The 14,667-nt window shown below is 33.3% G+C and overlaps 1 protein-coding gene across 1 annotated transcript; it reads right to left on the bottom strand.

Annotated features, from left to right (window-relative positions):
* Positions 1 to 9,726: 9,726 nt before the first annotated feature.
* LOC127086688 (protein FAF-like, chloroplastic) lies at positions 9,727 to 10,814 on the bottom strand. The gene is made up of 2 exons (XM_051027483.1): positions 10,006 to 10,814; positions 9,727 to 9,973 (listed from the first exon to the last, which is right to left on the bottom strand). Exons 1-2 carry the CDS (start codon positions 10,753 to 10,755, stop codon positions 9,827 to 9,829), a joined length of 897 nt encoding a protein of 298 aa, XP_050883440.1. The 5' UTR covers positions 10,756 to 10,814; the 3' UTR covers positions 9,727 to 9,826.
* Between the last annotated feature and the right edge of the window lie 3,853 nt (positions 10,815 to 14,667).

Raw genomic sequence — 14,667 nt, 5'->3', positions numbered from 1 at the left:
AATATACAATTGCATAAGCACACCTGTATGAGAATGGAATGAAATCTAAAGAAAAAATAATGTCTTTTGTGACTTATTGAACAATGTCTTTATATAAGTGACCACTCTTTTTTGACATAAAATGATGACTTAAAGGATGATGAAATAACTCAAGAATATATGTGTTAGTTGATTTAAATGACATCATCTTTAGTTTAAAATTTAATTCCTAACGACATTAATATAAATAAATTATTGATATTTTATAAATCAACAATTTATTTGATAAAAAATAAAATAAAATGATGACTTAAATCAAACTAAATGGTTAAAGTTTTATAACCAAAACAATATTTTATTATTATTATTTATATTTTAATATTAAGTATTTGTTTTATTATAAAAAACATTATTTCTATTATATATTTAAAATTATATATATATATATATATATATATATATATATATATATATATATATATATATATATATATATATATATATATAAAATCAATAAAATAAAAGGAAAATAAAAAAGAAAAGACCACGCAGGAAGAACCCATACAAAAACATAAAACAAATTTGTCATTTTAATTGGAGTATGACCATTAAAATATAAGTAAGTTATTTGGGAGATTTTTTTAAATATAGGATAGGTTGAGAATTATTTTATTATAGCCGAAAGAGCATAAGGGTCTAATTTTGTAATTTGCCTTGGTCAAAATCTTTTGTGTAAAAAGACAATTGAAGCAAGTGAGCAACATGAAATGGGCCACACAATGAACCGAGGCCACTACTTCTCTTCCGTACTAAACAAACAATGCACAATTGACAACATAATGGAGACAAATTCTTATGGTTGAGACTTGAGCATATGATTCTGTCTTTTTCCCCCATAGTGACATTCACTATCTAATCTATAATATTTTGTCCAAACATGAGAATCTATTTTGAGTATCATTTTTTAATACTTGTGTTTATTTGCTCAACCATTTTTATGTGTATTTTTCCATAAAAGGTAACTTATATTGCCACCACAAGCTCATGCATGTGACAAGGCATTCCTATCTTCACACGTACTCTCGGACTAGGACAACGGACACGTTTCTAATTGTTCCGTTGCTTTATTTTTTTGGTTAATCTTGCTCAATTTTCAACTGGAAACTTTTGTGATTGAGAAATTTCCTTAAGTTAACTTTTAAAAATAAATTGTATCGAAGAAAAGTATACTTTAATGTTAACAAAGATCGACCATAAAACTATAACTCTAATCATAAATGAATAATTGATTTATAATTGTAGACGTAAATATTATTGACTGAATTGTAAATCGTGTTCATTGTCTTATATTTCTATTTTTCTTAAATCGTCTACAATGTTGTTGTAATAATTGATATTAGATGACCATTATCCCTCGTACGAAATTCAATTTGACAAGGTTCGATGGAATATATAATTTTGGATTATGATTAAGGAGGATTAAAAGATATGTTGGCTTAATAAAATTTACAAAATATGTTGCATGAGACGAAACCGATCAAAATGGAGGATACCGTTTGGGTAGAGATGAAGAAAAAGGCCGCATGATTGACACACCTATATGTTTCATATGATGTGATGTATTATATCCTGAAACTAACGCCGAAGGAGGTTTGAGATAAATTGGAGTATCAATATATGTCAAAGATGCTGATGAATAAATTGTTTGAGAAGTAGTGATTATACAGTCTGAAAATGCATGAAGGATCTGATTTGCAATAACATGTCAGTGTCTTCAACAATATAATTACCGATATGGTGATACTTTGGGTGAAGATTGATGACGAAGATAAGGAAATTATATTATTGTGCTTGTTACTAAGTTCTTATGACCACTTGAGAACTATACTCTTACCTATAAGAAAAACATTATCAATCTTGATATGGTCAGTGCAACATTTTTTGTTTCATTTTTAAAGGAGACAAAGTGTAGAGGCAAGAACTCAAGATAACAATTTGTATGTGAAGGAGGGATCAAGATCATGGGCGAAACAATGGTAAAATGAATTATAGAAAGAAAAGGTATAAATCCTAGAATCGAAAAACAAATGAGTTTATAGTTGCAAACATATTGGACATTGGAAGATGTGTTGTCCAAACAAAAATTATGTCTCATAAAATTCTCCAAATATTGATCAAACTCATGATTTTGGCAATGAAGCATATATATACCGTGTGTTTCATTCAACAAGTGCACATATGCATATATTTTTTACTCTAGCTTTTCTTAACATATTACACCACACCGGGAATGGTTCTCTACATTCAGGTTAGGTAATTTTGGATTTCTTTATCTAGGTGATGATACAGGATGTATTATCATTGGAAGGAGAAAAATTAGAATTCTCATGGATGATGATGGCGTGCAAACAATGAACGACGTAAGATATATTCCATAATTAATAAAGGAAGAACTTGATTTCCCAAGGTACTTGTTGACTATTTTCTATGTGAAATACACATTCAAAATTAGTAACAAGTATTAAAAGTAAGTCTGTTGATCCCACAAAGATATTATTAACTTCAATTGATTTTAAATATAAGAAATTGGAAAAATAACGGGAGCAAAGATAATAAATAATTGATGGTTGTCACTTGGTTAGAAATAAGAAATTACATACAAAAAGTAAGATTTTTAACATAGTGGAATGACATGTTCGACAATGATCTATTTAAGGATTTCATCTAATCATGATTATGATATGTTATGTTGTGATAAATGAGACTAGAATGTTACCTGGTGATGTATATCTATAACTCAAAGTATGTGCATTAATTCACTATAGAGAAAATTCATATGCCTCAAATAGCATCCATGCATTTCTTTTATAAGTTTTGATTCTCGTATGACTCTAGCTCTTTATCCAAAAAAGGAACTAAAGTGACAATGTATTCCTACTTTCTTTATTTATTCATATTTGTCATGAATTTCATTTATTTAGGATTCCTCAATACTGATCCACCGTTATTCATTTCTAAGATAATTAACCAAAAAGATAAATATATAGAAGTAATGCATATGAAAAAATAAATCGCTAATATCATATATAACAGACAATTATTACTTTTTCATTAAATTTCATATTAACCAACACAAGAAATTTTAGCTAATGGTGAGCAAAGCAAATATAACAAAATAGGTTCTTAAGTTCTACATTTATAAAGAATAAAGAGGGGAAATATTACAACAAAGAGTGACACTACAACTACTTGCAACCTTCACCTAACAAGAGGTGTCTTGTGCCAAATATAATTGTGCAATATTCCATCAGAAATGATGGTACGGGAGGCGCATCAGACTCTGATTCTTCCTTCCCTCTTTATTATTAATTTTATCACTATAAATTTGTGGACCCTTTTACTTATTTTAAAATTGATCTTTTATAAATATTCTTCAGATTGGATGTTGTCTTAAAGCTTAGGTCTTGAGCCTTATGATTATCCAATATATTCAAAGGAATATGACACATTCCATTATTTTCTAGTATTAGTACTATGATATTACACAACGCATGGGGGAGACAACATGAACCATAATAGACCTGCCCTTTGCTATGGAGTGACCTAGAAGCGTTTGCAACAACTTTTCAAACTTTTTTCCTCTAGTCTTCATCCTTATCCTTTAGTCTTAACTGCTCATCCCTGATTCCTTGGCTTGCAATTCTTCAATGTCATGCATAATATTACTAATCAAACCCTCTATTATTATCAATTGGTTTGAAGCCTACTGATATTGGTCTTATATTTCTGGCTTGATAGAACTCGTCACTAAAGCTACTCATGTACATCAATAAACACATGATAATGACTACAAGAAATAATACCTAGATTTCTCATTAATAATTAATCTAAATGCATATAAAAACACATAGAAATAATACTAACTTAGCATAACTTTGATAAATAATTTAAATTTTAAAGGCTTAAATATCTCATAATAAATGAGTTATCAAATCCTAAAATTTAAATTATTACATGTCCTCGGGTGATGCACCAGATAGGTACAAAATAAACAACCAATGTAATCTAACATTAGCAAGATATTTCATACAACTAAATTCCTTTTATGTGGAATGTATTCAAACATTAGCACAACTCAACCTTTTTAAGCACTTTCCTGGACATTAATGTGTGTAACCCGTGACAACCAGTGTCATTCAATAACTCTCTTTAAAAGATAAATAGTTAAATCTCAGTTTGATTTCAGTGTCTTATGGTCTAAGACTTTAACTTTCAGCTTCGACAGAGGGAGATTAACTAGTTTATTGATTAACATGATATTTGATTTTTTTTTGAACTTGGGGATTCTACTTGCACTACCTTTGATTTCATTTTTCTACGTATTCCACATTTTCACCTGATGTGTTCAACCCGTTTCGGGCACAAGAACTTTATTTTATTTATTTTTTTCCTTTTTTTCTATTGACTTTTTTTAACATGCATTTTTAAATTCAACGTGATTTTAAATTGCAGACCGCATCATGTGGTATGACCACAATATTATGGTTACGATAGTGGCGGCATTCACATCAGGACGCAATTGTAATTTGATTGTAAACCACACTAAAAATTGCATCATAACACCGCAACCGACGCATCATAACAATGCAACGGCCACAACATACCGCAACAGATTATTCACTGTTCACGAAAATTACTTGTTCTACGTTCCTTCCTATTTATATCATAAATTTAAGATATATTTTAAAAGGATTAAAGATACCTAAAGTGATGGAGAATTGATAATGAGATATATATGAAAATTTATAGAGAAAATGGAAGATATGTGAAACATAAAATAAATAATAAAGTATAATACTTTATGCTCATAAAAATAAATTCTCATTGCAACAATCACAAACCGCATTGCAACAACCACAATAAACGTGACTGTAATCACACAACCACATCTGAAACCCCACCCGTAATTTAAAATCATGAAATGCAGTAGTGCAAGTAGTTAGCCCTATTTTATTAGTGTTTCATCCCCTAAAATAAATCTTACAACAAAGTTTATTATATTTTCTAGAACAATTCAAAGTAATTAAGAGGTTAATAACTTTTCTGACTTCTCCATGCATGACATGGGTCATCACTTACCAAGTTACATTTGTGCATATATTTTTACTTTAATTACTTTCGATCTTGTTACAATATTTTTCAGTAATCGAAATATTTTGAAATTTTATCATATTTTTGAAATTCTGCTGATGGAAGGTTAAGTTAGTGATTCATTTTATTTATTAAAGTTTTTAACACTCCCACAAATTAAAAACTTCAACTTAAACATTCAATTAAAAAAATACTAATTAAAGCAATAAAATAAGGACAAGTCCTCACTGTCAGTCGGAAGGGTTATGACACGTCAGAATAATACCTAATAAAAACTTAAAAACAACATCAATTAATCATCATGATGGTTAGTTCAGGGTTGAAATTATATTTACCAACTAGGCTAAAAGTCTGTTACTCTTTCTTATGCCTTCCTTATCTTCTCTCTTCCTATTCTTTCCTTCATCTTTTTCCTTCCCTTTCTTGCCCTTTTCTTCATACTTCCTAACACAACAGTAGGAATTACTCCCTCCTTAGAAAGAACACTAGTTTTTATTTTCTTGGTCTTCTATTTGAAGAAGATATCATGGTCCTCTGTTGTTCTTCTAAGGCTTGTTGAATGACACTATATTACACATTAGTTGGTAGTTTTTTTTCTTGCTCCTTCATTAGACTCTTCTTCTTTTCTGGACTCTTTACTTTTAGTTGGCTTCCTAGCTTGTCTGTCCTTTTCTTTGGGGTTGGTTTCTCGCAAGACACTTTCTGACATGATAGTTCCCTTATCAAAAGTTCATGAGATTAGATCATAGTTTTAAATTGTGGTTGTTGTCCATTATAGCCATAGTAGCAAGGATTTTAATTGAGAGATGTTTGAAATATACACTTTTAGAGATACTTGAAGTTAATGTTTTTCTTTCATTAAAGAAAAAATTAAGTTTTGAGATTATTAAATTTTGAATTTTTATGAAAATAACTAAATGAACTTATTGTATTATGAAGTTTCTATTACGGTTGTAGAATTTTGCTTTTAAAATAACCACTATTTTCAAATTAAATACCAATATAACCACATTTTCAAATTATTTATCAAACTAACCACTTTTCAAACAAAAAAGTTGCATGACAAGAGAATTAGCCATATCAAATGGCACATGCATTATAATATTGTACTATGGCGCCAACCCTAGTGGCGCATGCATCTACCAGTCACCACTACATGTGGAGCAAGCATGCATTCACTTCGTGCATGCGCCTCTGCATGTGGCTACTCCTTTATATGCACACTCTATAAACACAACATCCCCTCCCATTATTTTTCACACATCTTATTACTATGTCCTTCCATTTTTCTTCAATCTCTTTTTCTTCATAATGTCTTCATATATATGTCCTTATATTCATAAGAGAAATGCCGATTTAATTTATTCAGTAGTAAAGCCTCCGATGAAGATCCGACTATGGAATATAGAGAGTTTGAACATCTTAATAGGATCTTGATCCATTGATTAGATGAAGACATTACAGAGGGTGAAAAGATCATAAGAATTCAAAGGCTTGATACCACGTCCAACCGAAACGAAGAAGTTCGTTTTGGGGTCAATCTTAAAACTGACAGAGATGTTCACATGATGAAGTATAGTTTTTAGGAAATTGTCCTGATGGTTGTAATCGTATAGTTATGTTGTTTAACTGGTGTATTTGTTTGTTTTGTTGTTTAATTATTGTTTAGTTGTTGTTTTTAAATTATTGTAACCGAATGTTATGATATTTTTGAAATGAAAGTTGTTTTTAATATAAAGCAAAAAGGTTACATTTAAAATTATGTTGTTGTGCTTGGTCCAACATTGGGACAATTTGTACTATTGTGTCCGGACTGGCGACATGAACTACATAATCTCACCATTTTGTTCTCCATATCCATTTCGGTTTGAATACACGTTCTGTTAGGGCGGCCCTTTTTCTTTCTTCCTAGTTTTTTATTGTGTCAGACTATGTTCCCTTGATATGAAGGCCAATAATCCTCTTTTACTACCACCGAAGGCTATTGTTGTAAACATCGCATAGGTTTATGACTTTGTAAACAGTGGATAGTAAGTTGGAAGGGTCCTGTCGAGCCTTTGAACATGCCGATATGACATGAGAGCAAGGCATATGAAATGCTTGGAACTTTCCGCAGTCGCACAAACCTCTGTCTAATTCCACTCGATAGTGTCCCCTCGGCCTCCCTTCATTCTTATCTATTGACTCAACAACACTGAACCAACCTTTAGTACAATAAAAAATTGTGACCAAATGTGTGTTAACTTTGGCACCTTCCTTCTTAATGAATTTCATTGAAGCATCACTAAATAACTGCCCCGATTGTAACACTGAATTCGATTTGGAAAATTTGTTCTCAAACAGTGCCTCTAGCGTAAAATAGGTTACTCTGACTAAATCGGATTTTGGTAGGTTTCAGATGCCTTTGAAGATATAGCTCATTGATTCCATGAGATTTGTTGTCATGTGGCCCCATCGTTGACCGTTGTCATATACGCTAGTCCATATCTCCAATGGAATATTATCAATCCACCTTACTGCATATGCATTTGTCAATACGATGTCTTCGCGGTAAAAATGCATCCATATATAGTTGAGACTTAGCTGTTTTGTCCCATCTATATAGTTCGTTGTGTAAAAATGCAAAAAAAAAATACTTCTACGTTTTATTCATGCGCCTTTTTACTACAAGCACGGGGTTGGTCGAGAATATCATCACTCGCCACGGTCAACGAGAAACCATTCGCATTCCCACTTGCAACAAAGTAAGTTTATCTTAAATCTTCGAATTTGTTAGGCTTTATACTATAACTAACTGTAACTAATCTATTTTTAATCTTTTCGTTTTAGGTGGTCAATTGTTGGGATGAACTATAACAGGTGTCTCAAACACACTATAGTAGTCTATCGCAATCTTTTAGACCACCTTGGGCTAGACGATGTATTACAACTAAACAACTCTACATTTGGTTTAAAAAACGACCAAATTATAAATCTTCTAATCATGTATTTTTCTTATACAATTTATCTAGAGGCCTTATCTGGGTCTTGACCATCAAGTTAACCCTAATGATGCTGCAGTTTGGACAACAAAAACATCAATCATCAAGTTCACTGCTGTGGAGATTCACTAGAGTGACCGTATGAAACTGCAGTTTGGCATGTAACAACAAATTCCAGACCCTCCGACATGTTGGAGAGACTGGCATCAACAACGAGTCGATGCCCAATGTGGTTATTTCGATTGAAGAGACTTCACTAAAGAGATATGTCGTCATTGGAAGAATCGATGTCAGCACATCTTAAATAAACCAATCATACAAGGTGCTAGGCCAATTCAACATTAAATGAATTGGTTTAGGTCAGTTACAACGACACAGTTTGTGTCTGAGCTGAGGTATTTAATTGATCCACGCCAACGAGCTTCGTCATCATACGCCTAACAACTAACCTCACAACAATACAAAATCCAAGAACAATGTCAACCCACACAAATCCAGCGACCAACCTCACAACATCATCATACCATATACACCCAACCTCACAATCAATACATGTCACACACCCAATCACAACATCAAGTGCATGACCCATACCATCAACAACCACATGCCCCTAACACATCTTACTATAGCCCTGATAATTCATACGATTCCACACCTTCCTATAATAACCCCCACCCCATCAATGAACACCCAAACATCTCACCGCCAAAGCACTCAACCACAATATGACTTCCTTAAACCACAAGAGTCATTGCTTCGTTTCCAAATGATTCAATGTCTCATTCAACCAATTACGGTAGCGCCGTTGGTGACAATTCCCAACTATTTGGGAGAAATGATGACAAATTTGTCAAATATCTCAGGACCCTCACACCAACCACCTTTTCCTCAAGCCAACGCTCAAAGACCCCAAACACCTCAGAAAAATCGTGGGAGACCTCAAAGGCAGGCTAATGCACCGGGATGCGGAACATGGGGACGTTTCGACCGGGCGAATCATTGATTTTCTAGTCAATTCTTGTGTATTTGAATTTTATAAGATATTATTATGAATTATTTTTAATTTATTTTATTTTAATTTTTTTAATTATAACTTAAAAAATTTAAAATAAAATAAAATAAAGAAATAGTCACATGCATTGACATGTGTTGAATGCAGTCGTCACCACCATTAACGTCTTAGTGCAAACTTGAAATGCATGCGTGATTTGTCCCCGCTACTCTTAAAAAATAATTATTTTGATAAATAATTTTAAAAAATTATTATTTTAATATTTAATTTAAAAATAATGGTTATTTATAATTAAAAAAATCACTGTTGTAAGTATGTGCGATTTTAAATTTTAAATTATACCACAATTGTAATTCTAGTTTGATGTGATTACATAAAGTAGTGCATCAACAATATTTTAGCTTGCAATTAGGAACCGCAATTTAAATCCATGGATCATTTGACTTTATACTATCACATTACTATTTTGTAGTTTAAAATTCTAAAGAAATGATCAAAACTGTAGAAATGTAAATAAGATGATAAACATATAAATAAATATAATACAACAATATAGCACAACTCTTTATCTAATTTGTAACTCCCAAAAAGTAATTAGCGTAATCGTACAAATGGTATTTTTCTCTCCCTTTCCATCTTCATTTATTTGATCACAACTATATATAAGAAAAATGAGTGGAAAATAAAAGAGAAAAAAAATTCAGGTAGCAATGCAACAGGGATCCCAGAACAGAAAAGACGTTGCAGTTTTAGAATCCTTGCAAAACTTCAAATTCTGAACCAACAACTCATGTGAAGCTTGATATATGTTCATGTTCATGTTCCCAGAGACAACAACCTTGCTGCTGTTACTACTTTCTTGATCAACATTTCCCGTATAGCCTTGGTTTGCCAGTAGTATTGATAAGCATTGATCAAAGGTAATGGACCATGTTGAACAACTTTCGCATCCTTAAAATTTGCCACTATGTTGAACTTTTCCGACCATTTTGGACTCTTCATTTTCTGATTCACCGCTAACTCTAACCTACCAGCATTTGGTTGCTCTATCACACTCTCATCTTCTTCAGCAAATTCTTCTTGAACGTGATTAGCAAAGGTGAGGATAAGGCGACCATTTTGTCGCGTAGCAATGAAGTTGTTGTGGGAAGGAACTGACACGACAGCTTGTAGGAACAAAAACAATCTTCCATTGTGACGGTGGGACTTCATTTGAAGTTGTTGACTTTGACTAGTCAGTGAAGGGAGTGGAGGAGGTAAACAACTAGGTTTTTTCTTATTCTTCAAAGAATGATTGATGATGAGTTTTGGATTATCATCACTGTAACATGTTTTCATTTTCCCATCATCCTCAGAATTAGTATCTTCAGATGACGATGATGTGTAAGAAGAAGAGAACCAATCTGAACCAGTTTCTGATCCAAGACTCTCTGTGCACATTTCAAGACTCTTTTCATTTAAATAACTTTTTGATTTTTTGACGAGTGGGTGAATATAAGGAGGAGTTTTGAGTTGTGAAGCTTCATCTTTGTTCTTTTGGTTCAAGATTGAACTCCATATATCCATTGGATCACTAGTAACTTTTGAGTTTGAATGTGGGAGTTCTTGGGAGGAATCTGGTTTGTTCATTGGGAGTGGAGTGGTATAGTTGTAAAAGAGGGAGAAAGATGGAAATGAATGGTTATGGTTGGTTGATGGTAGTGAAAGTAGGAGAAATGTGGAGTATTTATAAGCTTCCAAAAAGCAACATAATCTGTGTCAAGATTCCCATTATTGGTATCCACTGTGTTGTTATATTCACATTACACCAAGTACTACAAAATCAAAATAAAGTTTTAAATTTCATAACTATGGGTAAAGGTAGGGCTGTTGTTAGTTCACTTTAGGAACGTGGTTCACTATGGGTAAAGGTGGATTTTCTCAATAAACATTAAAAAAAAATACTTAGAAATATAAATTTTTTTATAAATAAGATGAAAAAGGAGTAATCCACGAGCTTTTTGGAGATGAGATACGAGACGTAGTTCTCGATCATCCGAGTTCTCATCATCATCCCAAAAATACATTCAAACGCATTCAAATCATTATGCTTGTTGGCTCATTCTTCAATGTTTCGCGATAATGCAAAATAATATTTCGTCCACTTATATGTATGAGTAAATTAGCGACGTTTTTCCGCGAATGTTATATGTCTATTTGTTCTATTGTGATGCATGTTAGAACGAACAACCACAAAGTTGATGAAACAATGATGGAGTAATTTGAGAGAGAGAGAGAGAGAGAGAGAGAGAGAGAGAGAGAGAGAGAGAGAGAGAGAGAGAGAGAGAGAGAGAGAGAGAGAGAGAGAGAGAGAGAGAGAGAGAGAGAGAGAGAGAGAGAGAGAGAGAGAGAGAGAGAGAGAGAGAGAGAGAGAGAGAGTAGTTTTTGTTGGAAATTATTTTGCAATATTAGTTCCAAAATGACAAAAGAGTTAAATAGCATTTAATGATTTGAATTCAATTTTTTAGTTATTGTTTTGTTTGAATTTTGAATTCAATTTTCATATCTTTTCATGAAATAGTGTCATATATGAAACATTGTGTTTTATGGTGAAATGGTGTTGTTTCATCAAAGGTTGCAAACTTTTGAAACAACATCCATATCTCCTATAAATATATGATTCTATTCAGAAAAATAACACAAGAACAAAAAAACGAATTTCTCTTCCAAATTCCAGAAAACCTTCCTTGCATTTCGGGTTCTTCACTTGTCTTGTGCAGACTCGAAATAAGGCTGACATTATCCTGAGTGTTCTTGCATTTTCCAACTCTAAGACATAATAAAAGAGTGCTTGAAATACTTTTAAGGAAAGTGATTCTCAATCACGATTCAGTCCTGGATCCATTTAATTTTACCGAATTTTCTAACAATCTTAAAAGTATTAGTAACATAATGGCTTCAGACGCTGTTGTTTCAAGCATCAAAGTGATGAACCAGGATCTTGTCAAGTTAGATCGATTTGATGGAACAAATTACACAAGATGGCAAGACAAGATGACATTCCTATTGACTGCCCTGAAGGTTCACTATGTTCTTGATCCCGACCTACAGCCAATACCTGAACCAACAGAAAATGATTCGGAAGAACTCAAGAAGGAGCGCAAGAAACGCAAGGAGGACGAACTGCTTTGCCGTGGACACATTCTGAATACTTTATCTGATCGTCTCTACGACCTCTACACAGACAATCCATCGGCAACAGAAATATGGAAGGCACTAGAATTCAAGTTCAAGGCTGAAGAGGAAGGTACGAAGAAGTTCTTAATATCTAAATATTTCGATTTTAAATTCTTAGATTCTAAGCCCATTCTTCCCCAAGTGCATGAATTGCAAGTTCTGGTCAATAAAATAAAGGCAGTAAAAATAGACATCCCTGAGACCTTCCAAGTCGGTGCAATTATTGCAAAATTACCACCTTCATGGAAAGGCTACCGAAAGAAATTGTTGCACAGTTCCGAGGACTTCTCCTTGGAGAAAATTCAGAAACATCTTCGAATCGAGGAGGAATCGAAGGAGAGGGAGAAATCAGAACCCCCTACTCATTTCAAAACAAACGCTGTGACCAACAAGGGAAAGAAGAGACATGATGGCATAAAGAGTCATCTTGGACCAAAGAAAGAACATAACAAGTTCAAGAACTCTGGCGGTCATAAAGGTCCAAAGAACGGATGTTTCGTATGCGGTAAACCTGGACACTATGCTCGAGATTGCAGACAAAATAAAGCAAAAAATGAGATCAATGCAATTCGATCAGATGATGACATAATTGCTACAGTGAGCGAAATTATGGCAATCAAAGGAAAAGTTCAAGGTTGGTGGTATGACACTTGTGCTACAGTGCATGTTACTTATGACAAGGCTGCAATCAAAACCTATTCTGAAGCAATTGATGGACAAGAGGTACAAATGGGAAATGAAGTCCGCTCTAAAGTTGTTGGAACCGGTTCGGTCGAACTTAACTTCACTTCTGGAAAGAAAGTTACACTTGTAAATGTGCTTCATGTTCCAGACATGAATAGGAATCTTGTTAGTGGGGATTTATTGGGAAAACCGGGTATTAAATCTGTATATGAATCGGGCAAACTTATTTTGACCCGTAATGGTGTATTCATTGGAAAAGGATATTCCGCAGAGGGAATGATCAAACTATGTACTAATGATAATATTATTAATGAAATTTCTAATTCCGTTTACATGCTTGATTCCGTTTCTTTATGGCATAATAGATTAGCACATTGTGGTATTAGTTCTATGAAGAGACTAATTAAATCTGGACTAATTTCATGTAATATAAAGGATTTCAAAAAATGTGAATTATGTGTTGAATCAAAAATGATTAAGAAGCCTTTCAAAAGTGTTGAAAGGAAAACGAAATTACTTGATCTTGTGCACTCAGATTTGTGCGAATTTAATGGCATGTTGACACGTGGAGGGAATAGATACTTTATTACATTCATAGACGATTCCTCTAGATACACTCATGTATATCTCTTAAAGCATAAAGATGATGCATTTAATGCCTTTAAGACTTATAAAGCAGAAGTCGAAAATCAATTAAATAAAAGTATAAAAGTCCTTAGAAGTGATAGGGGCGGCGAATACTTTTCAATTGAATTTGATGCATTCTGTGAAGAGCACGGTATAATACATGAATGTTCGGCACCACGAACACCGCAACAAAATGGCATGGCAGAAAGAAAGAATCGAACATATCAAGAGATGATGAATGCCATGTTGATGCATTCTAAATTACCCCTTAACTTGTGGGGTGAGGCATTATTGTCCGCCTGTCATATAATCAATAGAATTCCGTTAAAGAAAACTGGTATATCTCCATATGAGTCATGGAAAGGCAGAGCGCCAAATATCGGTTACTTTAAAGTGTGGGGGTGTGTGGCATACTACAAAAACATGGACCCTAAAAGAACCAAGTTGGGTCCTCGAGGAATAAGATGTGCTTTTGTAGGATATGCACAACACAGTAAAGCATATAGACTCTTAAATCTAGAATCTAATGTAATTGTTGAATCCCGGGATGTAGAATTCTTTGAAAACCTTATCACAAAGGATAAAGGATCGGAGTCGGCCACTAATAAAGAATCTCATGAAGATAACTCTTCTCGGATTGTAGAAATACAAACTGAAGGCACTCCTATAATCATTGAACCACAACCCGAGCCTAGGATAAGCAAGAGAATTCGGAAAACAAAGAATCTAGGACCAGATGAGATTGATTCTCAATCTATTTCCTTTTATCTTGTTGAGGGAAATTGTAAGAACTTTGTTCAACGCATTCCGATTATTCTTCAAGTGGAAGATGATCCAAAAACTTATAAGGAAGCAATAACTTCAAGGGACTCCACTTTTTGGAAAGATGCTATCCAAGATGAAATGGATTCAATTGTATCAAACCACACTTGGGAACTTGTTGACTTACCTAAGGGATCAAGGCCCATTGGATGCAAGTGGGTGTTTAAGAAGAAATACCATAGCGATGGTACT

This window comes from Lathyrus oleraceus, chromosome 5, assembly GCF_024323335.1.
Source record: "Lathyrus oleraceus cultivar Zhongwan6 chromosome 5, CAAS_Psat_ZW6_1.0, whole genome shotgun sequence".
Taxonomy (NCBI): domain Eukaryota; kingdom Viridiplantae; phylum Streptophyta; class Magnoliopsida; order Fabales; family Fabaceae; genus Lathyrus; species Lathyrus oleraceus.
Note: the sequence above shows the minus strand (reverse complement) of the source record. Positions and strands in the feature narration are given on the sequence as shown.